This window comes from Pelobates fuscus, chromosome 3, assembly GCF_036172605.1.
Source record: "Pelobates fuscus isolate aPelFus1 chromosome 3, aPelFus1.pri, whole genome shotgun sequence".
In the NCBI taxonomy this organism is placed as follows: domain Eukaryota; kingdom Metazoa; phylum Chordata; class Amphibia; order Anura; family Pelobatidae; genus Pelobates; species Pelobates fuscus.
The window spans coordinates 17062353-17080751 of NC_086319.1; the positions used below are offsets into that span (position 1 = coordinate 17062353).

General features: G+C 41.1%; 1 protein-coding gene across 1 annotated transcript in view; it reads left to right on the forward strand.

Moving 5' to 3' along the window:
- The window catches only part of AMN1 (antagonist of mitotic exit network 1 homolog), a 44893-nt gene extending 26997 nt beyond the window's left edge, over positions 1-17896 (forward strand). The window contains exons 5-7 of the mRNA XM_063446776.1: positions 908-964; positions 9047-9158; positions 15739-17896. Coding sequence (XP_063302846.1) covers positions 908-964; positions 9047-9158; positions 15739-15812 — 243 coding nt within the window. The 3' untranslated portion in view covers positions 15813-17896. The remainder of the gene's footprint in view (positions 1-907; positions 965-9046; positions 9159-15738) is intronic.
- Positions 17897-18399: the final 503 nt, after the last annotated feature.

The following is an 18399-nucleotide window of genomic DNA, read 5'->3' on the forward strand; positions in this document are numbered from 1 at the left end:
TGCAACACCTTACTTTTCTCAGAGTATTTGTCATTCAACCATCTGGGTTTTATTGTCCTATTTGTATTGGGGACATCTTTGTTTGTGATTACTTTATCCTGGCTTGTCTTAAAATTCAGGGACAGACCTCAAAGCCACCGTCAAGGCAAACTGGTTCATCTGTGAGAGAGCAACTTAGAATCTGGCTCAGTTCTATGTGTGTCTGTTCCCTTTCACTCTCTTTGCCTTCTCGAAGAGCCCTACACCATGCAAGGAGAGCTGGGATAGAATTGCAGACAATGCAGATTTGCAGCAGAGAACGAAAATGCATCTTTTTTTCTATCATATATGATTATATAATTATTAAGAATAAAGACTGTATTAAAAAATATGTAGGGGTAAGCTCCAGCCTGATGTGTCTATTTAATATTTGAGTTAACCCTGTGAATCACTTAATTGTGTGGTGTTGTGGGAGGAAGCATTGAGATTTGTCCTTTCTCCCTTGACAATCCACTGTAGCGCTGACAGTGTGCCCTGGGTTATGATGTCCTTCACTGCCAGCTGTAGAACCATTTCAATACAATGCACACACCCCATGCTGTGCTAGAATATCCAAAATCCCCTGACTGAGGCAAATTGGAAAAGCCACATGCTCTATATAGTCTTAGGTTTATTAATGCAACTACAAATGATCTGTAGAGTGATATAATGTAGCCATCAGTGGATAATTAAGACAATCAATTCTAGTACTAGGAAGAGGTTAGTTTTACTATTTCAGGACCTGGATAATGTGTACCTAATGTGTACATTTTTATGGGGTCTAGCATTACTGTTGAATGTTAAAAAGAAATGCTGTGATCGCATTAGTTAATCACCTTTTTCAAGAAAGTGAAATATTCTGAATGTTTATCCTTTACTTCATCCCCAGGTAACTGACAGTGGAGTTCAAGGATTGGTGAACGACAGATATTCAGCCAAATTAACGGTACTGTGACACCTTGTATATCTCTTCTTAGATTGATGTAGTTCTGTGTATATACTGAGAGTTCCATTTGCCCTGTCCTAGAATTCTAGAACGCCCCATCACGCAGTAAGTGACTGATCCTCCGTGCAGCCATTCCATCTAGCTACGAATAAAGCCAGTTAAAACTTCTATGGCTTGCAAAAAGGTTTCTGCAAAGACAAATTCTAGTGCAGTATGTTTCAATTCAATCAAGCGGTTAAGTGAGATATTATTATTATTTGACATATGCAGTGAGCTCTTGCTCCTTCCACATGTATACGTCATCGGTGAGAAGCTGTATCTGTGTGCCTCGTATTATACTTTATGAATATTATGTGGTGCACCGCTTAGTGTGATAAGCACAAGTGTTGAGCTCTTGCTGTCCTTCTACAATAGCTCCACCCAGTGGTCACTTTATCAACTACAACTTCTCTTATTCAAATAACTAAACTTGCAACACACTATATACAGGTGATACTAGAAAAATTTGAATGTCGTGTTCATTTATTTCAGTGATGCAACGTAAAAGGGGAAATTAATATAAGAGATAGACGCATTACATGCAAAGCAAGATAGTTCAAGCCGTGATTTGTCATAAGTGCGATGATTATGGCTTACAGCTCATGAAAACCCCAAATCCACAATCTCAGTAAATTAAAATGTTACATGCAATCAATAAAACAAAGAGTGTACATAGAACAATATTGGACCTCTGAAAAGAATAAGCATGCATATGGACTCAGTACTTGGTTTGGGCCCCTTTTGCAGCAATTACTGACTTAATGTGGCGTGACATGGAAGCTATCAGCCTGTGGCACTGCTGAGGTGTTATGGAAGACCAGGCTGCTTCAATAGCGGCCTTCAGCTCTTCTGCATTGTTCGTTCTCATGTCTCTCATCTTTCTCTTGGCAGTTCAGGTCAGGCGAGTTTGCTGGCCAATCAAGCACAGTAATCCCACAGTCATTGAACCAGGCTTTGGTGCTTTTGGCAGTGTTTTTCCTACTTGAAAATGAAGTCCGCATCCCCATAAAGCTCGTCTGCGGAAGGAAGCATGAAGTGCTCCAAAATCTCCTGGTAGACGGCTGCGTTGATCCTGGACTTAATGAAGCATAGTGGATCAACACCAGTAGATGACATGGCTCCCCAAATCAGCACAGACTGTGGAAACTTCACACTGGACTTCAAGCATCTTGCAGTGTGTGCCTCTCCATTCTTCCTCCAGACTCTGGGTCCTTGGTTTCCAAATGAGATGCAAAAGTTGCTCTCATCAGAAAAGAGGACTTTGGACCACTGAGCAACAGACCAGGTTTTTCTTTAGGCCAGGTAAGACGCTTCTGACGTTGTTTGTTGTTCAGGAGCGGCTTGACAAGAGGAATACGACATCTGAAGCCCATGTTCAGGATCTGTCTGTGTGTGTTGGCTCTTGATGCACTGACTCCAGCCTCAGTCCACTCCTTGTGAAAGTCCCCAACACTTTTGAATGGCCTTTTCCTGACAATCCTCTCCAGGCTGCGGTCATCCCTGCTGCTTGTGCACGTTTTTCTTCCACATAACTTACTATTAATGTGCTTTGATACAGCACTTTGGGAACATCCAACTTCCTTCACAATTACCTTTTGAGGCTTTCCCTCCTTATGGAAGGTGCCAATTATGGTTTTCTGCACAACTGTCAGGTCAGCAGTCTTCCCCATGATTGTGATTCCTACTGAACCAGACCGAGAGACCATTTAAAGGCTCAGAAACCCTTTGCAGGTGTTATGGCTTACTTAGCTGATTAGAGTGAGACACTGTGAGCCTAGAATATTGCACCTTTTCACAATATTCTGATTTACTGAGTTTGTGGATTTGGGGTTTTCATGAGCTGTAAGCCATAATCATCGCACTTATGACAAATCACGGCTTGAACTATCTTGCTTTGCATGTAACGCGTCTATCTCCTATATTAGTTTGCCCTTTTACGTCACATTACTGAAATAAATTAACTTTTGCACGATATTCTAATTTTTCGAGTATCACCTGTAATATACCGTCACAGTCCTTAGGTTTATTTATTGTTTGGCCAAACATTACAATCGGCACAGTACACAATCACATCGTCCCTGGTGTCCTGGGATTTTCAAACAATGCAGTTTATATCTGAAATATTTCTATATTTTCCTTAGTTCTGTATGTCTGTATGTTTGTTTTTATCTAGTGTGTTTTACTAGTATCTTTGGTCATAATGATCAATTCCTGTCAGTTTATACACTTTGAGGAGCGTTGATACTTGGTAAAAAACATAAGCCTGGGAAAGGTTGTGTGGCTGAAACGTACGTTGCTCATATTTATACAGTGGTACCTCGGTTTACGAATTTAATGCGTTCTCCGGGACGTTTCTTACTGCGAAAAATTTGTAAACAGAAATGCAATTTCCCATAGGAATGCATTAAAAAACAATTAATCCAGGGGGCAGGGCCTGACCATCATGGCGGAGAGTCGTGTTTTCCACGAGCTCCCACAAAATCTTGACAAAACAAGCAAAACTCAGCTCACTCAAGCGACACGCACAGCATTTCCAGACACCCACTTGCCACCCACACTGGAGGGCACACGATGGGATCTTATGCAACTCAATTGGGGCCATCTGAAATCACGACCGATATTGCGGCCTGGTATGCATCAGGCGGGGGAGGCGGCCGCTCCCCTGTCCTGGAGGCACCCTGAAGCCGCTCACCGCACAAGCAAGCCCTGTTACCCACCCCCTGCCCCCCTTGGACCGGCGGGGGTGATCTCGGTCCACCCTAGGATGGCGACCCAGGGCATGATGAGAAGGGGGATACCGCCAATGACAGCAAATGGAGACCTTCCTAAGATGGCGGACACAACATGTGCCGACAACCCCAGTGACACCTCACAAGATATCCTCGCACAAATTGATAACCACTTCGAGGCATTCTGGAGGAAGCTGGTGGGTAAGCTACATCAACCTGCCTCACCACGGCCACCCACACCTACAAAGCGAGCATCACTCACCTACTCCCATCAAGCGAACCGGCATCTGCACAGCTGCCCAGCGCCTTCACTCACCCGAGCAGGGTGCCAACTCAAACCTGCCTTCCCATCCCGCCGACGGTCAACTCCTGCAGCCGCTCCAGCTCACAGTTCCTCACCTGGGCTGAGAGCCCACGTGGAGCTACGCTCACACAGCCAGCCACATGTCCAAGTAGCATGTCGACGCCGGAAGACTCCAAGACATGCGATTCCTTCACAAGAAAGAAGATCAAAGGAGTCAGGGCACCGGCTACGGGAGCGACCTGGGCTGGAAGTGGCATGCGTGCAGGGAAAAAGGGACTTGCATCACGAGCCAAGAACAGCACTGTGAAGCGCCTGGGACGTTCCCTGCCTCGCTACAACCTCCTTAAGGTACAGGGGACTGCTCTGGGGCACTCTTATATCCACACACTGCCACCCATACTGAGATCCTGCAAGCAGACTATTTGGGCTACCTGGAAGCAGTCCCCACCAGCACCACCTGGCTCAAGAACGGAGTCTGCTTCACGAAGAGGAATTGGCTGAGTGCATTATTCCGTATGGGGCCCCTCACCCAGGCAGCTATACCTGGAACTACCACGTTAAACATAGCGCAATGATGTCCATACCACTGATTAATTGCCTGAGCCTAATCCTAGTTTAGACACATTTAATGTTTATCTCTGTCTATCATCTGGTTTATATTAAGTTTTGTGATAAATCCCTAGTTGCAAATCAGCCCTGCCACTTCAGGGAGTTGGCTGACTCTGGCCTTTTGTCCCACCTACCTGTCATCCGCAGATATCACATACTAGATCTCTCTGCAAAGTATACAGTGGCTATCGCCTATGCCAATGCTTAAAGATTATCTTGTTTTATTTTGTTTTTCTTTACTCTTTTTGCTTTATATGTGCAACTAGTGTGGTACAGTGATCTGGCAGTGGTGCCGGGCCCAGTGGCTTTATCAGCTACGAGTCATCACTTTTTATCTTCCCGGGATTTATTGGTCCTATCCCAGGCAGATTACTCTAGGATGCTAACAATTTATAATTCGTAAGATGTACTTATAGCTTAGCCTGATACAGTTATGAATATCACTGTTTTCTTTCTTATATGCAATTCTGAGGACCAACGAAGACAGGACGCTGCAAGATTGCTCGTTCTTTAATAGATTATTAGCGTTTCGACATATCTGCCTAGCCTACTATGTCTTTAAAACAAAAATGTGCAAGTTTTTCCATGCCACTGTCTAACCTATCTATGTTCGTATGTAAATGTACGCTGTTGTGGCGCATGACTATGCTCTGTAAGCACCTGCACAACAAAAATAAAGAATAAAAAAATAAAAAAATACATTCTGGAGGTCAGAAAAAAGTCAAAATGAGCTGGCATGGAAAGCGACCCACAATGCAGAACACACAATAAAAGGCATGCAAACGATGAAGCTCAGCTCCCTACCTTTCCACCGCTTGAGAAATGCACCCAAAAAGTTTTTTAAAAATTCCAGAATGGCTCCAAAACTCAATGCAAAAACCACTACAACACCTTCATCACCTCCACACTCGACACCACGAGCTATCTACAGGCTCCAGCATGCAGGGGGCGGTGCTAAAAACCTCCCAGACGCAATACATCCTGGGGAAATTTGCTTTGTATTGCGAAAAAAAATTAGTAAATGGCATTATTTTCAGTGAGTTTCATTTGTAAACCGAAAATTATGGTAACTGAGGCGTTTGTAAACCGATGTACCACTGTACTTGGTTTTGGTTCACTATACCATCATACTCCTGAGGAATACACTGTTGCAAAAACAAGCTGTGTATCCTTTGATCAGAATCCATCCATGCTGGGCTGGACAGTTTGCTATAATATATTACATCGTTACCTGTAACCAGGGCTGCCATCAGGGGGTGACAACCATGACGGTTGTCACGGGCCCGGCCCGGACTGCTCTGGCAGTCCCGGGCCCCACTTTCTTTCTCTGCACACATAGATAGCGAATATCACTATCTATGTGTGCAGCCACGGGCCCCCGGCTCCCTGTTACCGCCCAGGCAGCACACTGCTTCTCCTCTCTTCTAATAAATCTTTCGAGACCCGCGGAGCATTGCCATGGCAACCGGGTCTCGCGAGAGTTATTAGAAGAGAGAAGAGAAGAGGCTGTGTGTTGCCTGGGCCCCCTCTGCGGTAACAGGGGCAACACACTGCATACACTAACACACAACACACACACTGCATACACTGACACAACACACACACTGCATACAATAACACACAACACACTGCATACACTAACACACAACACACACACACTGCATACACTAACATAACACACACTCTGCATACACTAACACAACACACACACTGCATACACTTACACAATACACACTATACATACACTAACACAACACACACTCTACATACACTAACACAACACACACACTGCATACACTAACATAACACACAACATACACTTTGCATACCCTAACACAAAACACACTCTACATACACCAACACAACACACACACTGCATACACTAACACACACACTGCATACACTAATACAACACACACACTGCATACACTAATGCAATACACACACTGCATACACTAATACAACACACACTGCATACACTAATACAATACACACACTGCATACACTAATACAACATAAACTCTGCATACACTACACACTAACACCCTCACTGCATCCACTATACTGACACACATTCTGCATTCGCTACACATTAACACATTCTGCATTCGCTACACATTAACACACTCTGCATTCACTACACTAACACACACTCTGCATCCGCTACACTAACACATACTCTGCATCCACTACACACTAACACACTCTCTGCATTCACTACACATTAACACTCTGCATTCACTACACTAACACACTCTCTGCATTCACTGCACTAACACACACACTACATTCATTACACTGACACACTCTGCATTCACTATACACTAACACACAATCTGCATTCATTACACACTAACACACACTCTGCATTCACTAAACTATGCACACACTCTGGATTCACTATACTGACACACACTCTGCATTCACTACACATTAACTGTACACACAGCATCCACTACACAAACCTCCTGTATTCACAGTACACACCCTACATCCACCACAAATTGAAACACTCTGCATTCACTATACACAGACACTGCGTCTAATAGAAACATAGAAACATAGAATGTGACAGCAGATAAGAACCATTCGGCCCATCTAGTCTGCCCAATTTTCTAAATACTTTCATTATTAGTCCCTGGCCTTATCTTATAGTTAGGATAGCCTTATGCCTATCCCACGCATGCTTAAACTCCTTTACTGTGTTAACCTGCACCACTTCAGCTGGAAGGCTATTCCATGCATCCACTACTCTCTCAGTAAGGTAATACTTCCTGATATTATTTTTAAACCTTTGTCCCTCTTTAAGACTATGTCCTCTTGTTGTGGTAGTTTTTTCTTCTTTTAAATATAGTCTCCTCCTTTACTGTGTTGATTCCTTTTATGTATTTAAATGTTTCTATCATATCCCCCCTGTCTCGTCTTTCCTCCAAGCTATAATACGCACACTACATCCACTACAGACACTGCATCCACTAAACACATTTCATCTAGTACATACAAACACTACTACATCCACTACACAAACACACACTACATCACTGTACACACACTACATCCACACTACATCCACTACATCCACTTTGCGGATGATACTAAGATATGTAACAGGGTTGATGTTCCAGGAGGGATAAGCCAAATGGCAAATGATTTAGGTAAACTAGAAAAATGGTCAGACTTGTGGCAACTGACATTTAATGTGGATAAGTGCAAGATAATGCATCTTGGACGTAAAAACCCAAGGGCAGAGTACAGAATATTTGATAGAGTCCTAACCTCAACATCTGAGGAAAGGGATTTAGGGGTGATTATTTCTGAGGACTTAAAGGTAGGCAGACAATGTAATAGAGCAGCAGGAAATGCTAGCAGAATGCTTGGTTGTATAGGGAGAGGTATTAGCAGTAGAAAGAGGGAAGTGCTCATGCCATTGTACAGAACACTGGTGAGACCTCACTTGGAGTACTGTACACAGTACTGGAGACCATATCTTCAGAAGGATATTGATACCTTAGAGAGAGTTCAAAGAAGGGCTACTAAACTTGTTCATGGATTACAGGATAAAACTTACCAGGAAAGGTTAAAGGATCTTAACATGTATAGCTTGGAGGAAAGACGAGACAGGGGGAATATGATAGAAACATTTAAATACATAAAGGGAATCAACACAGTAAAGGAGGAGACTATATTTAAAAGAAGAAAAACTACCACAACCAGAGGACATAGTCTAAAATTAGAAGGACAAAGGTTTAAAAATAATATCAGGAAGTATTACTTTACTGAGAGGGTAGTGGATGCATGGAATAGCCTTCCAGCTGAAGTGGTAGAGGTTAACACAGTAAAGGAGTTTAAGCATGCGTGGGATAGGCATAAGGCTATCCTAACTATAAGATAATGCCAGGGACTAATGAAAGTATTTAGAAAACTGGGCAGACTAGATGGGCCGAATGGTTCTTATCTGCCGTCACATTCTATGTTTCTATGTTTCTATGTTTACTCAAATACACTCTGCGTTCACTATACACACTGCATCCGCTACACAAACACACACTCTGCATTCACTCTGCATGCACTAATACACACAAACACTACATCCATTACACACATTCTAATTCACTTCCACTATACACACCACATTCAGTCCTGCATCATTGTTAGCGGACTAGGTAGGGCGTGGGCGGGCCCGGGAGGGAGGGAGTGGGGGGGGGGCAGACCTTGTGCTTTGTCAGGGGCCCCAAAATTTCTGATGGCGGCCCTGCCTGTAACGACTGCATGTTGAGGATTTCTGGCAATTGGCAGCGATTCCATTGTGTTGGGTTAGTGTTTGTAATGTCCCATCTCTTTCTTAGAGTTGAACATTCTTTACAGAGCTTGTGACAACTTAAATGTCGTTATTCCCAACAGGAAATTAATATGTGCCGGTGTGTGAACGTGACTGATGAATCCATAGAAGCTGTCCTTAAAGGCTGTCCACACATACGTATCCTACTCTTCCATGGATGTCCACTGATCTCAGGTTTGTCAGTTATTGCTGTAAAATTCCAGCACTGGGAGAGCTCCCTGCAGCCACTACGCCTTCTGTGAGCCATCAGGACTGATGTCCAGTGCAATGCTTCTCATAGGCCCTAAGGCTGTGTTTACATTTGTCAGAGAAAAGGGATGAATCTATGAATCAAAGCGGCTAGCGTGACCCTTTAATTATAAAACTGAATCAAAAATTTTAAGAAAACAAAATACATCACAGACATGCTATACTCCACACAGTACACTCAGACAAACTATATTCCACATAGTACACTTCTTCACACTATACTCTACCATACACGCAGATACACTGTGCTACACACAGACATACTAATTTAACACTGTACACTCACACACCCTATACTCTGTATGGTACCCTCTGATAAACTATACTTCACACACTATAAACTACACCATGAATTTAGACAAACTATACTTCACAAGATATATTGTATATATGTATCATATACACATTATACTGCACAAACGATATTTGGACACATTCTACTAGACTCAGAAACAGGACACTTTACACTCAGATGCACTATATTCCACACTATACACTCAGACACACAATACTATACACTCAGACGCACTATACTCCACACTATACTTCACACACACTATACGCCACACTATACTTCACACACACTATACTCCTCATTATATACTCACACACTATACTTCACACACACTGTACTTCACACACACTATACTCCACACTATACACTCAGACACACTATACACACTATAGTCCACACTATACTTCACACACACTATACTGCACACTATACACTCAGACACACTATACTCCACACTGTACACTCAGACACACTATACTTCATACAGCTATACACTCAGACACACTATGCTCCACGCTATACACTCAGACACACTATACACACACTCTATTCTTCACACACACTATACTCCACACTATACACTCACACACTATACTTCACGCACACTATACTCCACACTATACACTCAGACACACAATACTCCACACTGTACACTCAGACACACCATACACTGAGACACACTTTACTCCACACTATACTCCATACTATTCACTCAGACACACTATACTACACACTATGCTCCACACTTTACACTCAGACACACTATACTTCATACACCCTATACTCCTCACTATATACTCAGACACACTATACTTCATACACCCTATACTCCTCACTATACACTCAGACACACTATACTTCATACACACTATACTCCTCACTATACACTCACATACACTATACTCCACACTATACACTCAGGCACACTATACTCCACACGGTACACTCAGACACACTGTACTTCACACACACTATACTCCGCACTGTACACTCTCACACTATACACTCACACACACTATACTCCACACTGTACACTCAGACACACTATACTTCATACACACTATACTCCTCACTATACACTCACATACACTATACTCCCCACTATACACTCAGGCACACTATACTCCACACGGTACACTCAGACACACTGTACTTCACACACACTATACTCCGCACTGTACACTCTCACACTATACACTCACACACACTATACTCCACACTGTACACTCAGACACACTATACTTCATACACACTATACTCCTCACTATACACTCACATACAATATACTCCACACTATACACTCAGACACACTATACACACTATAGTCCACACTATACTTCACACACACTATACTGCACACTATACACTCAGACACACTATACTCCACACTGTACACTCAGACACACTATACTTCATACAGCTATACACTCAGACACACTATGCTCCACGCTATACACTCAGACACACTATACACACACTCTATTCTTCACACACACTATACTCCACACTATACACTCACACACTATACTTCACGCACACTATACTCCACACTATACACTCAGACACACAATACTCCACACTGTACACTCAGACACACCATACACTGAGACACACTTTACTCCACACTATACTCCATACTATTCACTCAGACACACTATACTACACACTATGCTCCACACTTTACACTCAGACACACTATACTTCATACACCCTATACTCCTCACTATATACTCAGACACACTATACTTCATACACCCTATACTCCTCACTATACACTCAGACACACTATACTTCATACACACTATACTCCTCACTATACACTCACATACACTATACTCCACACTATACACTCAGGCACACTATACTCCACACGGTACACTCAGACACACTGTACTTCACACACACTATACTCCGCACTGTACACTCTCACACTATACACTCACACACACTATACTCCACACTGTACACTCAGACACACTATACTTCATACACACTATACTCCTCACTATACACTCACATACACTATACTCCCCACTATACACTCAGGCACACTATACTCCACACGGTACACTCAGACACACTGTACTTCACACACACTATACTCCGCACTGTACACTCTCACACTATACACTCACACACACTATACTCCACACTGTACACTCAGACACACTATACTTCATACACACTATACTCCTCACTATACACTCACATACAATATACTCCACACTATACACTCAGGCACACTATACTCCACACGGTACACTCAGACACACTGTACTTCACACACACTATACTCCACACTATACACTCACATACACTATACTCCACATTATACACTCAGACACCCTATACTCCAAACTGTACACTCAGACACACTATACTTCACACACACTATACTCCGCACTGTACACTCTCACACTATACACTCACACACACTATACTCCACACTATACTTCACACAAACTATATTCCTCACTATATACTCAGACACACTATACTTCATACACACTATACTCCTCACTATACACTCACACACACTACACTCCACACTATACACTCAGGCACACTATACTCCACACGGTACACTCAGACACACTGTACTCCACATTATACACTCAGACACCCTATACTCCAAACTGTACACTCAGACACACTATACTTCACACACACTATACTCCGCACCGTACACTCTCACACTATACACTCACACACACTATACTCCACACTGTACACTCAGACACACTATACTTCACACAAACTATACTCTTCACTATACACTCAGACACACTATACTTCACACTATACATACAGACTGTTGTGATTATGGTGCTGGGGATGTTCCTTTAAGTGAAAATTCTTTAAAAAAATAACTGTTGTTTATTTGGATGCAGTGAGACTTTATCTGTGTGTGAAGCAAGGCCATGTCTCTGAATACTTTCCTTATCTCGGCCGAGGGGGGAGAAGAATGTCACAGACTCTGCGTCCCCCGCTGCATGTAGAGAAATAAAACCTGTGAAAATAGACATCTGCATTCGCACCACATACGAACTAGCTGGTATTACCAAGTACCATGCAAGTCACGCATCATGTTTATACTATTTTAATATGTCACCATGCTTCGCATGTCTCCTGGCCCTTTACATATCTAATATATCGAATAGGGAGCTTCTATTATTATTCTATTATTCTCTAATAACCACTACTGTAACACTGGCAAACATTTTCCTCTTGGTGTTACCAGTGATTAGTTTTTTTCTAACAGTAACTCTATGGGACATACGAATGCAACATCACCTCTGACAGAAATTAAGTATTAAGTAAAGCACTTTAATATATATATTACACAAATAGTTAACACCTGAATGCAGGTAAAATATTCAAATATTTGCTCAGTGATATCCCAGATATACAGGGTTAGCCATGGGCCGAGCGGTATCCCAGATATACAGAGTTGGTAAAGCAGGGCTTGACAAAAAAAAAACAGGTCTCTATGGCAACCAGGAAATTTGTCCTGACACCTGGGATGTGTGAGCCTGTTCAGCCCCTGAGGTGACTGACTCTAGGCAGCAGAGTAGGGAGATGACATCAGCCCCACTGGACCCCAGGGAAAGTTAAATCACTCCAACTCTCCCAAAGGTAGGGAGGCTGGGTGGATTTAAATTAAAATATAAACAATAAAAAGTAATGATTTGTGAGTGAGTGAGTGAGTGTGATTGTTGCAGTATCAGCATGTGGGTCTGCCTGTCACTGAGTGTGTCTGTTAGTGTTTGTGTGTGTGTGTGTGTGTGTATCTGTGTTTCTCTCGGTCAGTGAGTGTGTGTATCAAATCATTGTCTGTCAGTGTGTGTGTCTGTCATTGAGTGTGTGTATCAAATAAGTATGTTTAGGTGACCTGCTCCCTCCAATCACATGGTAACGGTGTTTTTACTCACCACTTTTCCCACGCAGGTGACGCCGCGGTTGGCCCCACCTCCATGGCTGAGATTATCAATCTTGACTCAGCCAACCCAATGTTTCCCCATAGGAAAACATTGGAAGAGTATTGCGCATGGGTGGCAAAACGCCATGCTGTGTGATCAACTTCTCCTCGTAGAAATGCAATGAATCAATGCACCCATATGGGGAACATTAATGTAGGTGCTGCACATCTGAGTGACTGTCACTAGAGGTGTTACCAGAGAGTAATGTAAACACTGCTTTTTGTCTGAAAAGTCAGATTTTACATTAAAAAGCTTGCAGGGGCAGGATATAGACTTCAGAACAACTACATTAAGCTGTAGTGGTTCTGGTGATAATAGTGTCCCTTTAAGAATTGTATTTTTGACATTGAAAAATCTGGCTCCTAACTTTTTTAGCTGGCTCCTAGATTTCAAGCCCTGTGGTAAGGAGCTGTATCCCAGATATACAGGGTTAGTAGAGAGCCGAAATAAATAATTTATTTTTAGGACATTTAGATTCTAGCGAGAAGATCTGATAAATCATAAATAATAATAATTAAACAGACTTTTCCTAGCCACAATTATCTTATGATCTTCAATTTATCCACTTGTGAGGAAAGAAAAATATATTTTAATCTAAAAATATATGCATTGAACCACAAGTGTTTGTATTTTATCTTCCATCCATCTCTGCTCAGCGTGCCCGAAACCATATCTCACAACCACACATTCCACATACAGATGTGTCACATGACAGCTGCATGTCCTGTCACTAGATAAACATACTGTCACGAAAGTTCTGCCAAACACACAAAAACCCTAATGCCTATTTGCTATTCTAGCTTGATCTGAGAAAAATGCAGTATGAGCATGAAAATGAGAGTTCCCAAATCAAATGGAAACTCACACCAAAATCCAGCTGTTCAAACCCGGAAGATAGGTGACAAGTTAGAAACTTTCCCTAATTCTAATAATATAATATTGTCATACAAACAGCCACCTATGATGTCTGTTAAAACACATCTCCAGTGAAATGACAACATTCCATCCATATTGCCTACTATGCTTCCTACTTCACCTGTTTGGGTACTTCAGATCTGTCACTCATATCTCTAGTAATAATCTTCATGATAAGTACTTTCTGTGTCTGCTGTTTGTTTTATGAATATTACTATAACAAATTACAAGTTCTTTCCATTTTATTCAGGTCTCCTAATCAGTAAGTGTTCTCCCTGATCACTATTCAGTATTCCAAACTTCTATTGGGTATCCTCATACTACTAACAGCTCTCCTGATACTACCAGCTTTGCCAAGTTAAAACTGGCTTCTAGATCTGCCTAAACAATGCTAATTATACAGAATGCATTCAGACCCACCCTCTTCTTTTAACTAATTAATCTGCATATTTGTTGCCAAGTTCTCTCAATCACTAGTGGGTCCTACCAATCATTACCAAGGCCTCTTAATCACTAACCAGTCCTAACAATCGCTACCAAGTCTTCTCAATCACTAGCCAATCCTATCAATCGCTACCAAGTCATCTCAATCACTAGCTAGTCCTACCAATCATTACCAAGTCTTCCCAATCACTAGCCAGTCCTACCAATTACTACCAAGTCTTCTCAAGCACTAGCCAATCCTACCAATCGCTACCAAGTCATCTCAATCACTAACCAATACTACCAATCACTCCCAAGTCTTCTTCATCACTAAACAGTCCTACCAATCATTACCAAGTTTTCCCAATCACTAGCCGATCCTACCAATCATGACCAAGTCTTCTCAATCACTAGCCGGTCCTACCAATCATTACCTGGTTATCACAGTTACTTTACCTTCTCAGTCATGAACATGTGCACTTTACTAACCGCATTAACTCCATTAATATACTGCCTGGTTGACCTATTTACTAACATTTCCCCTTAAAATTACTGTGTCAGCCTAATAACTACTATATATCAGTAACCGTTCCCATGACCACTAATGGATCTTACTAACCACTACCAGATTTCCTCATTAATATCTAGGTCCCCAGTTTGCCGCTTCAATATGCTTACAAGCACGTGGGTGGACTTGGAGTGCCGTGCAAAACTAGAACTCTTAGCATGTGTTTTGTTTTTGTGTTGGTAAGTGTAATCCCATTGGTGCTTATTTGTTCTGAAAAAAAATGCATACTTTTAATAAGCTATATAAATTATGTTTGGCTTGTTTCACAAAGGAACCTGTTTGAACCCACTTTCTCATTGGAATATATTTTTTTCTTTCCTCCAGATCGCTCAAGGGAAGCATTGGGGCAATTGGTTGGACCAAACAAACTCAAGCAAGTCACCTGGACAGTTTATTAATACTTCAACCAAATAACTTCTTTAACTTTGTCAGTTGTTTAGTTGGTTGTTTTATCAGTAGTTGCTAGTCTTATATCATTGTTTTCATTTGGTTTGGGAAAAGATAGTGGTGTCCAGACTGAGAGTGAAACATTTGATCTACTGTGGGACTAGGACAATACAACAACATAAGGCTTTGTTTTATAGGCAGTTAATGCTTAGTAAACATCACCTTCTGTGTTTAAACCATGACTTACCAGTACAGAGGTCTGTAACTGTTGTTAACACACATGTCTCATGAGACCTGCCTGGTTATCTCCTAAACTTCAAATCCTATAATTAGTGGCCTAAAATTATAGGTGGTAAACATGTAGCTGCAGATGGTGAACAATTGATAATTTTCCACCTGTTCTCAAATAAGAATGTCAACTAAAGCCCAGTATATGTTCTTCAAGAACACCAGTTTGGGCTTATTTTACATTTTCCCTGGTTTTAAATGATTCTCATAAACGAGACACACTAATAGATATTAATTTCTGGTAAAGACAGAAGTCTTCTATGGTGATAACTGACCAACTTTGACCTCATTATCTGAAGCGTCTTTCTTGGTTTCTTGATAGGGACTTCATCTAGCTTTATGATTCATAAATTAACCATTAAAGGCCATGCCCCGGTTCACGATATCATGTCTTAACTGGTTGCAGATTTTGGGAACTTCATTAAAAACATGGACCACTGGTTGTCCCTAAGAGCGATGGTTTGAGGAGCATTTAATTACACTAAATCTTCCATCTTGTTTTACTAACCGGTACTTTCTTAAGGCTGATTGTAGTTGGAGTGTAAAAACAGATGATGGGACAGAAGATTTTTTGCATTATGCACTTATATTGCAAAGTAAAATATTTGCAATCATTTTTGCACTGTAAATTAACTCACAGTTATTTACTATATTTCCACTCATTTTTCCCATTGTGCTGATAAAACTTTTGGCAGATGTTAAATGTTTTTCTAGGTATTATTTTATTCGCCAAGTGCCCTATAATTAGAAGACTCATTTTCTAAACTGGAGTACGTACTGCACTAATATATCCCCTAGGTGGCGCCATATACTACACAAAACAAAAGAAAACCTCTTTGAAAAATGGAAAAAATTATTAATTATCCCACAGGATTGGGGAAATGATGGCCATCAAATTTGAATAAAGGTAAAACAAAGTGTGAAAATATAAAATAAAGGCGGTAAGTGTTAAATATTAAACAAACAGCTTAAGGTCCCTTTAGATGTAGAGAACAATTGTTCAGAATATTTATGTCTATGATCATTAGACAGTATTCTACTCTCTGACACCAACAGCTGACTAGTAATTCCCCTTACTAGGCTCAGCAGGGAGACACAGTCATTGGACCAATTGCTGCTGTGTTTTAAAGTTCTTTAAAATATCGCGGTTATCTAAAAGGAATTTATGTAACTGTGAAATACAACTTTTAAAGGAGAAGTGCTTTGCATTTTGTAATTGTACTATGCATATCACTGATTTGTATAAGGAAGTACATAATGTATATATTGTATTTATTCCGCTTTAGTTGTGACAAAATTGTCACTTCATTTTTTTATGAAGGGTTATATATATGATGTATGTTTGTAAACACTGTTTTTGTGCTCTATTTTGTTGCTTAACAACCTTATTGATTTAAAGGGACACTTGATAAAGTGCTTTACGCGTGATGAGTGTGTCCTCTTTTGTTGAATTTACAAAAAGTGCAGATTTCAATAGAGATTGGAGCTTTTATAAATTAACCTTGTTCCCTCCTGAGAGCTAAACTCAAGAGGCAGCAATTGCCCAGAGCACCTGCTTTGCAATTACTTCTCTTTGAGCTGCATTGGGAATTCTGTGATTGGACAGCCACAGAAAGTCTGCGCGGAGTTAGAAGGGGAGGCCTTGTGCAAGCTGTTTTAGATATAACTCCAATGAAAAATACATAATTACATACATGCATGTTGTAATTGGAGGTATATCTGCTAAACAGTGAAGCGAGTTGTATTTTTTTTAATTAATTTTTTTCATTTGGGCATTGGAGTCTCCTTTTAATAAAGTGATTTTTTTTTTAAATTTAATTCTTAATTTTTGTTGTGCATTAGCATTACAAGAAACATTTTTGCATAAAAGTGTGGCAAGTAAAATAGGCACATGTTGTATGAGAGAGAGACCAAACTATAAATCTGCACAAATGTTGTAGTATAGGTAGACAAGCTTATAAAACTATCAAACCGTTTGTTCCACCCAAAAAGGCTCCAGTGATATGATGAAGATTTACAGGACAGTTTATGGCATAGAATCCTGCAGCAACATTTAGTGGTCTGTGACATGAAGTAAAAAGGAGAAATCATATCAAGCATCAGATTCTCAGATATATATCAATAAGAAATACAACTAGGCTTAGAATCCGACACTAAACTTTTAAGTAAACGTGACAGGGGAATCACAGCTTAGGAGAGCATGCCAGCAATGTTTCAGTCCGACTTCATTCCATGCCCCTCTGGTGGAGATCTGAGACCTGCTTCATTGATAGCGCTGTCGGGGCATTCCAGCTCAAAGCATGGCCGAGG